At 36.5% G+C, this 14800-nt stretch overlaps 1 protein-coding gene across 8 annotated transcripts in view; it reads left to right on the top strand.

The window, feature by feature from the left end:
- The first annotated feature begins 11 nt into the window (after positions 1-11).
- LOC128175635 (striatin-3-like) overlaps positions 12-14800 on the top strand; it is an 18274-nt gene continuing 3485 nt past the window's right edge. Inside the window, exons 1-16 of one of the 8 annotated variants that reach the window (XM_052841408.1) lie at positions 12-279; positions 2340-2443; positions 3070-3149; positions 3508-3583; positions 3811-3990; positions 4446-4562; positions 4705-4771; positions 5726-5828; positions 8382-8474; positions 9400-9564; positions 10126-10274; positions 13073-13131; positions 13494-13610; positions 13969-14138; positions 14446-14613; positions 14703-14800. The exon at positions 14703-14800 is cut by the window's right edge and continues 43 nt beyond it. In XM_052841408.1, the coding sequence (XP_052697368.1) occupies positions 70-279; positions 2340-2443; positions 3070-3149; positions 3508-3583; positions 3811-3990; positions 4446-4562; positions 4705-4771; positions 5726-5828; positions 8382-8474; positions 9400-9564; positions 10126-10274; positions 13073-13131; positions 13494-13610; positions 13969-14138; positions 14446-14613; positions 14703-14800 (1956 nt within the window). In that variant the 5' untranslated portion in view covers positions 12-69. Of the gene's footprint in view, positions 280-2339; positions 2444-3069; positions 3150-3507; positions 3584-3810; positions 3991-4445; positions 4563-4704; positions 4772-5725; positions 5865-8381; positions 8475-9399; positions 9565-10125; positions 10275-13072; positions 13132-13493; positions 13611-13968; positions 14139-14445; positions 14614-14702 lie in introns of all 8 variants that reach the window. The other 7 variants (XM_052841407.1, XM_052841411.1, XM_052841413.1 and 4 more) reach the window with 7 other exon arrangements.

Raw genomic sequence — 14800 nt, 5'->3', positions numbered from 1 at the left:
AATATGACGTCAGTTCGCAGCGCCATCTATGCTAAAAAATAATACTGTAATGGCTTCCAAACTAAGAAAATGAATGACGGTGAGGGCCCTGGATCTCAGCACGCGGGACAGCTAGGCCCAGTGTCAGGGGCAATGGGGATGATGACTAAACAGCAGGCGGATGATGTGGGCCAGCGTCCGCAGTATTCGATGCCTGGAATATTGCATTTTCTACAAACGGAATGGGCTCGTTTTGAGATGGAAAGATCACAATGGGAAGTTGAGCGTGCAGAACTTCAAGTAAATAATCTAGCTTTTATATTTCATTATCTATACAGACAGTTGCATATTTTTCTGCTTGGTGAGTTATGTACTTGTCAAGAGCGGAAAGCGTAGATAAACAATGCACTAAAGTTGTGCGTCCGCCATTTTTAATTTCAATATGGCGGTTTCATTTTTGACATTTTTTCAACAAATGATGTAAATTGGGTCATAGTGGAGTTTTGAGCGTATGTGCAATATCATATCAAATTCTGTTAAAAACTTGTCATGTCACATCGAGAGCGCTGTCACCAGGAAATGACAAACGCAGTGAGGCCTACCGAATGACTCACCTGACTATCAGCTTCAGTACCTAGAGCGAATTGTGTGAACACATGTGAAGTTATCAGCCTTATCTATCCCTATCTACCTGATTCAAAAGAGTTAAAAGGCGTGCTGATAAAAATGGAACTAAAAAGTTTTTAGAAGAAAGAAAATTGTATGGAATTAGTACTTAGAAATTAGATATTTTGACCTATTTGTTTAATTAAAGATGATTAGTCAGAAATTGAGTGGGTTGTTTGAACCAAATGGACACAAATGTTCCTCTTTAAAGATTGGGATTTATGTTTATATAACAGAGTAAGCAGCCAGATAGCTGCTTGAATATAGAAGATGATATCTAACAATGTTTGTCTACCTCTAACACACTTTGAACTTCGAACATATGAATACTAGCTGTGTTATTGAGGGATAAAGTATATCTTCAGAACTTGTTTTACTTCTGAGCTCTTAAATAATTGGAGGAAATCAGTCAGATCATTCTAGTGATTCTGTTGTGTACATACTTTATGTTGTTTTTTTTTTTGTTTTTTTTTATTACAATAAATAATAAGTTTGAACAACATGGCATTTCATTGTAAAGATCTACTTGACTATTTAATAATCTTTTAAAATGGTTTGCATCATTCATCTTTTCTCTATATTATTATTAGAATTATATTTCTAACCCCCTAGAATCAAAATGCCAAATATGTACTTAAAAAAGTATTTTAATAGAATAGGAGGAATGTCCACAAGTAGGTTCAAACCCAAGACCCTTGAGTTAAAAAACCAACGCTGTACCGTCTGAACTAAAGGGTTATATAGGCATTGTCTCAATTTTGTTAAAAAATTCTTTTTTCGATTTTAATGTTACAATTCTTCAGTAAGGCATTTTTAATAGGCAACCAAAATGTGAGTGTCATTTGTTGAGTTATATGCAAGTTACATAGCTTGCAACTCTTTGCTATGTAAGCAAAGCTTTTGTTTAAATTTTAAATGTTGAAGTGAAAATTCCAGTTTTAGATCTAAAATAATGTGTTGTATTTTAAGAAATGTTTTTTTCATGCTTAAAATGAATAAGATCGACAAATCAATTTGAAATAGATTTTTTACTGGTATATTAAACCTACGTAAACAGGGCCTTGTATTTTGCTTATAACTCTGTGGCCGACTCCCAAATTTGATTTGATCATTAAACATGAATTTATGAGGCACTGTAAATAATAAAAAACAGGAAAATAGAATTTGACCCAAATCGCGACCATGCCCCTTTTACCCATTAGCTAGTGCTAGTAGGAGCGGGGTTGACTCGTCCTACTAACTATACACACACTGTCATTGTATGATTCCTGCCTGTGATCAATTGATTGATAGTCCCAAGGATTGGTGATCAGGAAATTTGTGGAGGTCCTTTAGTTTTTGATTTCATTCCACCAAGACAAAATGTCAGGCAGTTCTCAACAACTCTGTTGTAAGCCATATGTTGAACCCCTATAAATACAGGTTTATATTGATTAATGGGGTACAGTAGAGATGCATTTGTTGTGCAGTTCCTGTACTGCATTTTTATCCTGCAATCATAATTTTATTAATCAATATCAATTTTTAAAAATAAAACGAAAGAGCAACATCAATTTCATATCCAATCATACTTCTGAATTCTCAAATTGATATAAATTTCACAGGTTGATGGCCTTTAATTCTTTACATTCAGAGACTGTCATTTTGAATAGGGATTGAAATGGTTGTACATAGGTTCAAATACTTATTTTCAGGCAAGAATAGCTTTTCTACAAGGAGAGAGGAAAGGTCAGGAAAACTTAAAACAGGACCTTGTCAGAAGAATCAAGATGTTGGAGTTTGCTCTGAAACAGGAGAGGTTAGTTACCATACTGGCAGAGATTTTAGTTTGATTCTATTTCTGCATATAGATCAATGCCATCATCTTTCAACCACTTAACAGAGTTTGAATACACATCAGTTTAATCAGAAGACAATTACATGTAATACCAAACATACACACTCAGAAAAACCATTTACACCTTCTGGAATTTGATGACTTTTTGATTGTTGGAAGTCAGTACTCCCATTCTAAATTTGTGCTGTGATTAAGATAAATACACCCAAATTAACAGAGAAAATTGTTTATGGTATTGAATCTTATTACCGTAATCAGGATGTAAATTTATAAAAAGCTTTTTATTTTATTTGAATATTTCTATATTATTTTGTTAATGTTCTACATTCCACCCTCACAATAATTTTTCAGCCTTTAACTTCTCATTAGATACTAATATATTTTTTTTGCAATCGTTTTGTATAAGATGTAAGGGCTTGTGAAGTGTGGTTTATTTTCTCTTTGAAAACAAGACACCTGACTTCCCATTGTCAGTGAAAGCCCAGTTATTGTTTCCTCAGATTAATATCAGTAGAGAAAAGAGCCTGCTCTATGTTAAAGTTTTGTGGACCAAAGTCATTTAGTATCTTAAATTTCCTTTCAAACAGAGCGAAATATCACAAACTGAAATATGGTACAGAATTAAATCAAGAAGATCTCAAACCCCCGTCATTGGAGAAGAAAGAAGGTAAGTCATCAGCCATGCTTTTGATTGGTTGCTACCTCAAAGAATTCAGGAAGTTGAGCAATTGTATCACTATGTGAATGTCCTTGAAGCACTTGATGTTTTGTAAGAAAGGCAGTTTTTCTTGTAAACAAACCTTTGTGTGATTTTAGTGGATCTCTGTGATATTTCTTTGACCTATGTGATATATTTCTTTATCTGTGTGATATATTTGTTTATCTGTGGGATATTTTTGTAAATCTGTGTGATGTTTCTGTAACCTTATATGTGATATATTTGTTAATCTATGTGATATTTCTTTAAATCTGTATGATATTTCTGTGGACCTGTTATATATTTCTGTAATCCATGGGTTTTGTAGAGGATGCTGTGGATGGGGAAGTGATGCCGTCCGCTGGCAACGTGTCTTGGCGCCAAGGCAGACACCTGCTTAGACAGTGAGTGCTCTATTTTCAATCAATAACACCTGTATTACTGTAGAAACACCTATAGTCAAGACTGTGTTATATCATTACACCCAATATTACAAGTATTAAGTACAATATGTATACAAGTATGTAAAAACATCTTATAGTCATGACTAAGTGGCTGTTAAAAACTCACAACTTTTATTGGATATGTTGAATCAGGTTCCACCTCGTTTAGAATCCTTATTATTTTGTAGATACCTTCAAGAGATTGGATATACAGATACAATTATTGATGTGAGGTCAGCCAGAGTTCGCTCCCTTTTGGGGCTGCAGGCCCACGCGGCTGAGAGTGAGGCAGAGGGAGCCCAGCCCGCCATTGTTCAGATGAATGGGGAGGTGCCCAGTAAGCGGGCCGGGGACCAGGGGAAGGCCAGGTAACATATTGGTGTCCTGGGGGGTGGGGTTGGGCCATCACAGGGTGATATCTAGGTCATGGTGTTAAAATTCATCCCTGTAGCCATGTTGTGGGAGGTTCTGTGAAATGTAGAAATGTTTTATGAACAACTACTTCATAAAAAAATTCTGCTTCAAAATGGGTCTCTTTGGTATCTTTTTCTAAACTATTCTGATATTTCTTTTCAATAAACCTCTCAAATCTCTATTAATTAGCTCTATGTTTTCTGAATATACAAAATACTTCCTTTGAATATTGATATTTAAGCTGATTTTCAAGATATTCTTATATACATGTAAATATACTTCTGCATATATGTTATGTATAAAGTATAATGTGAATAACTTTTGATGCTGTTTTCATGAATAACACTCTTTTTCTACTGTCCTCATCCACTGATTATCTCTGTCATGCATGGCTGCCTTTCTGTGTCAGGGGGAAGAAGATGCCGGCTTCTTTGGTTGACTCTGCCCTGCTGGACAGTGAGGCCTCAGTTCTCGCTACACTTGACTTCCTCGGTCAAGATGGCATGGAAGATGAGGACAATCTCAGGTACCTCCTTATACTAGCATGAACGTGTCACAATGGCTGATGTAGCTAATGAAATTGAGGCTGCTTCTCTGCTTCTGTACTTGACAATCATGTACCGGGTAATTTCAACTATGATTTTAACACATCTGTTTGTTTATTTCAGTGATGAAGATGATGGTTTAGCTGGGGAAGAGGAAAGTGAAGTCAAACATGTGAAGAAAAGACCAAAGGTACCCCCCCCCCCCCCCACACACACACACACACACACATGAAGCACAGAGGATATTGTAAATTTCCAGAATGCTAACAATGGAGACATAAACCTTCAAGTCTTCATACACGAATGACCTAACTTCTTGTCGTGGCGGTTCTTTTGGTTCTTGTGTGTTAAGGAAAAGGATATTATATTTCCCCAGAAGGAAACGGGTGAACTTCCTCATTAGATGTACAATAAAACAGGATTAACATTTATTCAGTCATAATGAGATTCAACAGTAAAAACTATAAAACATTATAAATCAGCAGTATAATGAATATGTATATTATTTTGCATGTAGTAACAGAGTTTGTAGGTGTACATGTACAGTATATTGTAGAGTAAATTTTAAATTCTCCATTATCAAAGACTTTCTGTACAACAGTGTAGGAATTTTGTAAATTAGCAATTAGAATAAAAGGACAGCAGCTCCATGCTCTAATATATTGGTCTGTCCCACACAAACACAATCAGCACGGCCTCCAGCTGCCAGTGTAGAAGTGTAGGAGGGCCTGGTCAGTTGTGACTAGAATATTAGTTTGTGAAGCCTTAGATATATGGCCACTGATACTGATCAAGTAGTGATGAATTGTTTTCTTTAAGTCATACTCTACAGAATAAGTTTTGTTGTGGTATATAACCTACTTTATTCTTGATGCTTAATGACTTGTTTATTTCAACTTTTAACTGTAACAAGTTGATTGTTTAGAGATTAAGCTCTCAGTGATTGTTTGTTTATTTAATATAATATAGCTGTTATGGATTTTGGATGGACTCTTAATTTGGATATTATAAAGCTGATAAGTAATGATTGTACATTTGGATACAATTTAACTGTGATGGGGTGATTGTGAATTTAGAATTTTTTACATAACTGTTTTGTGGTGATTGTTAATTTGGATAAAGCTGTTGAATTGATATTGATTAGATGCAGAATGTTGACAACATTGCCATGATGGAGGATGACACGGAGACAGAGGAAGCACTGGCGGAGTTTGACTTCCTGGTGGAGGAGGCGGAGAACGGTGCCGGTGAGGCCCAGAGTCACGGAGACGGACCGGAGTGGGGTAACGTCTTCCCTGTCTGTCTGTGTGTCACCACTGTAACCCTTCTCTCTTCCTTTAGTGACCCCCTGGGGGAGGACCCTCCCCCCTCAGGGGTTCCGTGTTATATTCTGTAGTATTCTGTTGAGTGATGTTCATTGTGTTCTATAGACATCCCCCTCTTTTCTTCATTGTTTTCTTAGTCAAAGTAATCAATTCACATTTGTTTTGAGAAAAATTCCTGATTTAAAAATCTTTTGATTTCCTATAATTGCCCATTGGACATGAATTGTGACATTTGTGACAATTGTGCAAATCGCTTGAGTTTGGAAGGACAGATCTGAACAGATTACTTTGTTGTTTGTTTTTGTGACAAGTCACTATTTTGTTTGTTTGTATTCACCTTACTGATCAATGGCCTACTCCTGTCATAAAAAGGGTGGATTAAGGGGATATGTGGGGATTAAAGCAGGTACTGTTTGTTATGCATAGGAATAAGCACAAACACCATCACTAGCGATAGTACAGACACTTGTCAATAGAGATAGTACAGACACTGTAAATGGAGATAGTACAGACATTGTCACTAGTGATACTACAGACACTTGTCAATAGCAATAGTACAATCACTGTCACTAGCGATAGTACAATCACTTGTCACTGGAGATAGTACAGACACTGTAACTAGAGATAGTACAGACACTGTAACTAGAGATAGTACAGACATTATCACTAGAGATATTACAGACAATGTAACTAGCGATAGTACAGACACTGTAACTAGAGATAGTACAGACACGGTAACTAGCGATAGTTCAGACACTGTAACTAGAGATAGTACAGACATTATCACTAGAGATATTACAGACACTGTAACTAGCGATAGTACAGACACTGTAAATAGAGATAGTACAGACTTGTTGCTAGCAATAGTATAGACATCGTACAGACACTGTAACTAGAGATAGTACAGACACTGTCACTAAAGATAATACAAACACTTGTCACTAGAAATAGTACAGACACAGTAACTAGAGATAGTACAATCACTTGTCACTAGAGGTAGTACAGACCTGTCGCTAGCAATAGTACATACATCGTCACTAGCAATAGTACAGACACTTTCACTAAAGATATTACAGACACTGTAACTAGTACAGATACCGTAACTAGCAATAGTACAGACACTGTAACTAGAGAAAGTAGAATCACTTGTCATTGGAGATAATTCAAACACTGTAACTAGCAATAGTACAGACACTGTAACTAGCAATAGTACATACACTGTAACTAAAGATAGTAGAGGCACGGTAACTAGAGATAGTACAAACACTGTAACGAGATATTACAGACACTATTACTAGGGATAATACAGATACCGTTACTAGCAATAGTACATACACTGTAACTAGAGATAGTACAGACACTTGTCACTAGAGATAGTACATACACTGTAACTAGCAATAGTACATACACTGTAACTAGCGATAGTACAGACACTGTAAAGATGTTACAAACACTATTACTAGGGATAGTACAGATACCGTAACTAGCAATAGTACAAACACTTTTACTAGAGATATTACAGACACTGTAACTAGGGATAGTACAGATACCGTAACTAGCAATAGTACAGACACTTTTACTAGAGATAGTACAGACACTGTAACTAGAGATAGTACAGACACTGTAAGATAGTACAGACACTGTAACTAGCGATAGTACAGACACTGTAACTAAAGATGTTACAAACACTATTACTAGGGATAGTACAGATACCGTAACTAGCAATAGTACAGACACTTTTACTAGGGATAGTACAGACACTGTAACTAGCGATAGTACAGACACTGTAACTAAAGATGTTACAGACACTATTACTAGGGATAGTACAGATACCGTAACTAGCAATAGTACAGACACTTTTACTAGGGATAGTACAGACACTATTACTAGGGATAGTACAGACACTGTAACTAAAGATGTTACAGACACTATTACTAGGAATAGTACAGACACTATAACTAGAGATAGTACAGACACTGTAACTAGAGATAGTACAGACACCATCACAAGCAATAGTACAGACACTGTAAGATAGTACAGACACTGTAACTAGCGATAGTACATATTACAGACATTGTCACTAGCAATAGTACAGATACTGTAACTAGCGATAGTACAGACACTGTAACTAGCGATAGTACAGACATTGTAATAGAGATAGTACAAACACTAAGTAAGTTATTACTGCACACATCCCTTTCACAGTAAACTCCAGTTACATTAGTAAGTTAAGCAGATTGTAGAGCATGGTGAGGACCTAGGACAGACCTCTGAATGAATATGCCACATATTCCTCATGTATATAAACATGGGAGATACATTCATCTGTTTGTGTAGTCTGGTGTCTGTCGAATCATAGTTAGCATGTCACCACTATAGCTATCCACATCACATAGAGTCGCGTACAATTCCAAACTCAAGTGATGCGGAACTGTGTCTTCTTCTCCTCACTGATTGGCTGTATGCTTTACACAGTGCAAAATGAGAAAGAGGAGTGGGATGTGGACCAACGCCTGATAGATAGACTAAAAGACCAGTATAAAAAGGAGAGAAAGGGAATGAAGTCAAGTAAGTCCTCGCTTATCCACACTCGCACACACCCCTAGCCAAGCTCTCTAAAGCCTTAACAGCCCCGCTGCCAGCATACGCTAGCCTCAGATACCTGTCTACCTATGTTAGGAAAAACTTAAACAGAATTAATTATCAAAATTAATGAGAAGTAAGAAGCTTTCGTATTTTGTTTTTTCTCATTCTGCAATCGGATTTTTGGAAAACTAATGATAATTGTCATTTCTATTGCGTTAGGCAAAAATGCTAGTGACAAGAAATTGGAATATAAAGAGGAATTGAGACGAATGTGAATGGAGATGCATGCTAGTGATATAAGTTAGATGTTGTGTGCTGCATTTTCATTTCACTTTAGATTTTAATCATAGGAAATCTTATAGCATAGAATTTTGTTGTACTGTTCCTGCATGAATGGAATATTACTTCAATCCCAATGAAATTGATATCAGCCCTGCATGCATCGTTGTTTCCATGGAAACACTGACCCCCACAACCCGTCCCCCTCTGGGGTGACAGCCCTATGTTGTACTCCACCGTCTTCCTCATCTCAGATTTTATTCGGTTTTTACTCCAGATAGATGAACATTTGTATATTCATGAAAATCCTTTTTTCTTTGTATTTCAACATTCAATGTGGGTTGTTCCAGATTTAAATTTTTTAAGGGGTTGGGACATGTTAAAATTTTTTTATTTTTTTTTTGCAGGATATATCAATATTTTAATCTTATGACAATAAATTGTAAATGTGTAACTCATACCACTTTAAATCCTGGAACAACCCTTTTCATTTGTCATAAATCAAGTTTTGTGTACCTTATAAATCTAATGAATGATAAATCTGTAAATTAATTGCACATTCAAAGTTTTGGATGATGCAGTAGTAAATGTAAGGGGAGATAATAAATGGAGTTCTGTGTGAATGCAGGACCAAAGCGATCAGCCTTGCAGCAAATGCTGGCCAATTTAGGATCTGACGACGATGTCTTCTCCTCGCAGTCTTCTTCCTATCAGGGTGGGGCTGCATCCAGCCCTCAGAGGGCCGCTAACTCCTCTGGCTCTGGATTGAGTGGGAGCGACAGCGATGAGTCGGGTAGGCATGACAGGAGAGGTGAAGGGTCCCGACAACCCCCTCCCCCCATCTCCAGAAAAAAAATCCACACCATATTATAACTTAACAACCCCCAGATCCCAGAAACCCCCACCCAAACAGTATTACTAAAACCTTCCAGAAACCCCCCAACCTCCACATAACTGTTACTAACACTCACAGATTAGTTCATATTCTGCGTTAAGTAAAGTTACCGTTATGCATTGAAAACTAAAATATTGCATCTTTTTTTTTTGCTTTGGGTGTTGTGTATAAATCTTCAATTACTGGTACATGAAAAATGCTTTTGTCTTATGCTTTAATTTATGTCCAACAATTTTTTTTATATTATTCTAACATTAATTGTTTAGTTTTTAAAAGCATCTTAATGTATATTCATTGATAAGTTTATATATTATAGTAACCATAAAATAATACATAAGGTTTTGGACCACGTACCACATATTCATATATATGTGTTCAACCTTAAGCAGATATTAAAGCCGTAAATAAAACCATGTAGCCTGTGTTATTAAGGAATAATAGAGATTTTTAATTCAAAAGGTCTACAGGGAGGAAGTTCTATCGCATTTCCATCGGATTCTCGTAAACAAATCATCGGAACAGATCCAGACGATGAAAGTTTCGGAGAAGAACTCGGGGAGTTAGCGGACCTGACTGTCAATAACGAGGCCGATCAGAATAATTATGATGTGAGTATACAGAATAATTATACAGAATAATTATGATGTGAGTATAGAGAAATGAACATTCTCTGATACATTAGTAGTTTGTAGGGAAATTCCTGTATCAGTGATAGTCAGAGGATTAAGAATTTAAAAAAAATGATATTACCATATTTTCCCGACGACTCGTCGATGCGGACGACTCGTTGAATTGCCCATTTTTAGCCAAAATTTTAACAAAATCCTACGATACGTCGATCTCAGACCATACATCGATCTTATCACTTCAAAATGGCCTATAAAACTGCAGTAACATTATCAGTGTATGATGCCACGATGTCACTGATATTGCTACAAATTATTATTAATGATTAACATTTAAACAATTACGCTTTATACTTATGCATCAAATTTTCAAATACCGGCAACTTCTACAAAGTCGCTTGCATTTTAAACTTACTTTGTCAGAAATATTTTATTCCCAAGCATTAAAATAAGTATCCACTCTGACTATCACCAGTGTATTCGCCATTACGTAACCAGCCACCTGTTGACTCGGCGCGTGGTCAATGTTTGTTTAACAATTTCCGGTGTCATAGGCATGCACCTGTCTCGTGTCGGACTTCAAAGGGGGATATCAAGTGCAGAAAGCTTAGCAATTACTATGATTTGATGAAACTTGTTTACTTTGTATCCAGTAATGCAGTTACACGCTATTGTTTTACATAGACACTGTTAGAAATAAATTGATCATTTGTACGACTTGATAATGACAATATACGACATACATACGTTTCCTTAAAAAATCATCTAACAATAATCAAAGAATTGGACAATAATTAATCAATGAACTATAATCACTCTTATAAAGGTACTCTTTATATACACAGGGAGTGAAATTGCCGTAAAGATCTCAGCCTTAGGGCAAGATTATTAACACAACCGGTGTCAGCCTATTGTATAAACAGTAGTATTGATAATTGCCGATTACGTATTTTAAGATTGAATTTGACCATTAAATATTTCTGATTTATACTTTCCACTAACATCTCTTTACAAATAAAATAATTAAATTTAAAAAAACATCCCCCGGACCTACTGCAATATTTTCTTCCATTCAAACTTGGTTTCAATTTTACTGCGCAATGTTATCTTCCTACTAGTGATACATAGAAACGATGTGTTTATAAAAACGGAACGGTAAAACTTTTTATTGATTAAAGACAATGTAACATTTTTTAATAACTGTTGTTATTATTATGTATTTAAGTGTTGACAGATGAGTGAAAATGATAATTATTAAAGATGAACAGTGAATTCAACAACGTAATTTTCAATCACACAGCCAACTCAAGATGATTAAAACCAAGATTTTTAATGCTATTTTTAAACAATTTCTGACTACGAGCCTACGACAATTCGAACAAGACGATAAGTCGGGTGCTCTGCTTCAGAGGAAAAAAATACCGACTAATCGTCGGAAAAATACGGTACTAGACAGGCTTCAGGAATTTAAACTTGTAATAAGTTGATGGATCAAAGTATTGTAGTTTCATAAGTAGTCATGGGCATTAATTCTTGTGGATTTAGTGAAAATCACAGCTTCAATGATATATTAATTTTGTTAATAATGATCCCATCAATATAAGTACTATGTGTTCTTGGGAATTGCACTTTGATGAGCACTAAATTTTGTTGATGAACCGAACAATGAAATCCACGAAAATTGGTATTCATTGAATATTGATGGAACCAGAGTAGTTAGGATGTAGGACAGCCATGTTTTCCCTGAGTCAGCAGGCACTGCTTCTGTATTACATGTACATGTGTGGTCTCTGTTCTTTAGCTGTTCGGGGTAAGTGTTAGCAGCATGTTGCTCTTGTAATGTCCGTTTCTCTCTCTCTGTCCTACAAAGCATGGGTTCTGTGCAGTAACCAGTCTCTACCATCAGGAAGTGCTGGTCACATGATCACCTGTCCGAGCAGTAACTGGTCTGTGAAGAACTGGTCACATGATCACCTGTCTGTCAGTGAGCAGTAACTGGTCTGTGAAGAACTGGTCACATGATCGTTGGATGGACTGGTTTATCAAACTCTGAATGAGCTTCACTTTTTCAAAGTCTAAAAATAAACATGTAAAATACCAGGCCAATATACAATATATAATATGAATACTGAAAGCTACAAAATAGCTGTGTGATCAGATGATAAATTGTGACCTACATGTCTGCATAAGAGATATAATGTGTGTGTTGACAATCCTTGAAGTTTGAACCTTATTTTGGCAAATGTCCAACTATGAAAATAAAATAGGTCTTTATTGTTTTAAAGCTATTAAAAGTTATGTATGTTAAAATTTTGCTTTGAATATGTGCTGGAGACATTTCAATGGAGGATATTTATTTGCTCTTGACTTTTAAATCTATTGGAATTAACAGATTTTCCACCTTTTATGAATGCTACTAATCTAGAGGTCCTCCATTGGTTTTTGGCCTGATATTGGGAGGATAGACTGTCTTTTGCTGTGGTTTCAAGAATCCTTTTTAGCATGAACCACTTTTCAGCAGTAAACTTCATTGTCCTGTAATCTTTTTATCTTTTTGTGATATTCAACATACATGTAGATTCTGTTTGATACAGATTGATATCCCAAGCTACAAACTTGCTGTACACTGAATATATTATCTTTCTGAATTCTTCTATATGTATTTATTAACTACAATTATATATATATATATGTATCTGAGAGAGGGGTGGTCGTGTAATGTGTGATGCTGTAGTTTGGTGTTTACGCTGTCCGTGAACCGAGTCTTCTCTGTATTACAGATCTCCTCCCCCAAAGAAGCTTACAGGAAAACCTGGAACGCCAAGTACACACTACGCAGGTATGTCTCCCCCCCCCCCCCCCCCAGCTCTATTACTCCTGGTGGTGGGCCACATTCTATCTAAGCATTGCTTACTATTGGTGAAGAATTGATTGTAATGACCGGTTCTGACTAGTCAGAACAATGTGTTGTTCAGTTGGTACAATGAGTTTAAAGTATATAAGAAAACTTTGTATGTATTAATGTAAAGTGGATAACTGTTTATACTTTGCTGAAAACTCTTTGAAACTTCAATGTACAAAGCCTATTTGGAAGTTAGAGGTACATGATAGCTGGGTTGGACTGTTCCTCTGAAAACTCCCCCCTTTTATTGACCACTGTCTCCATTCTGACAGTAAGTTACCGTTATTGATGTGTTTCAGTCACTTTGATGGAGTGCGGTCGCTAGCCTTCCACCCCGTGGACCCAGTCCTGATCACCGCCTCAGAGGACCACACCCTCAAACTCTGGAACTTACAGAAAACAGTCCCTGCCAAAAAGTAAGTCTACAAGAAGAAGTCAGGAGTTGTGTGTGAGCCTATGGTCTGTCAGTGTCCAAGTGGGACAGTAGAACTGTTTAATTACTGGGGATCCGTAGAACTCTTGATGGCTAAATTTTTTGTGGTTTTTGTTGGTAACCCTTGTTCATGAATTTAGATTTTGTTTTTACCTGAAAGAAAACCCACTTATTTTAAGATCTATAGGATATAGACAGGAAAGTGTTCAAATTGAATTTCAGAGCAAACACATTTGAGATCTTTCTTTACTAGATATTAGTTCATAAGAAGAAAACTGATATTTGAATATTGATGATTTTATGTTTGTGACCTCACTCAGGTAATGCTGCTTGTGTTTCAGAGCCACTTCATTAGATGTAGAACCAGTTTACACGTTTCGTGCACACATAGGTCCGGTGCTCTGTCTAGCCGTCAACTCCACGGGTGAGCAATGCTTCAGTGGAGGACAGGACTCAACAATCCGATGCTGGAATATACCCAGCTCCAACATAGACCCCTATGATTCTTTTGGTAGGTACAAGTCACAACATAGACCCTTTTGATGCATTTATAGTATCAGTTTTAATATAGACCTCTATTTATCTTTTGGTACATGTTCATCAACTCTTGATTCTTTTGTTTAGTTTCTAGGAGAAAGTATTGCAGATCTTTCAAATTCTTTTGGTCAGTGCCAAGCAACAAAAATCACCTCATTTCATCTTCCTATTCATAGAAATTAGGATCTGTACTTTACATGTATACTTTCCAAGCATATGTTTGCAAGTCTTAATGTGTTGAATAACTATAAATGACCATTGAATTACGTTGTATTTTGCAGATCAAAATGTTTTAAACTGTACCCTAGAAGGCCACACGAATGCAGTATGGGGTTTGTCTGTACACAGTTCAAAGATGCAGCTACTGTCGTGTTCGGCTGACGGGACCGTCCGACTCTGGAGTCCCGGACAGAAACCCCCGCTCCTCCAGAGCTACACAGCTGAGGAGGGTAGGTGTCCGACCCTGCCCCAATACTTTCATTATCATGTGTTATATCACCACAGAAATGTTTCAAATTGTCCCTCCTTTATCTTGCAGATGACGGTGCGCCCACGTCAGTGGATTTCGTAAGATGTGATCCTAGCCAAATGGTTGCTTCCTACTCTTCATCCAATACATACATCTATGATATAGAA

Source organism: Crassostrea angulata, chromosome 3, assembly GCF_025612915.1.
Source record: "Crassostrea angulata isolate pt1a10 chromosome 3, ASM2561291v2, whole genome shotgun sequence".
Taxonomy (NCBI): Eukaryota; Metazoa; Mollusca; class Bivalvia; order Ostreida; family Ostreidae; genus Magallana; species Magallana angulata.
The sequence above is the reverse complement of the archived record's forward strand: the minus strand, read 5'-3'. Positions and strand labels throughout refer to the sequence as shown.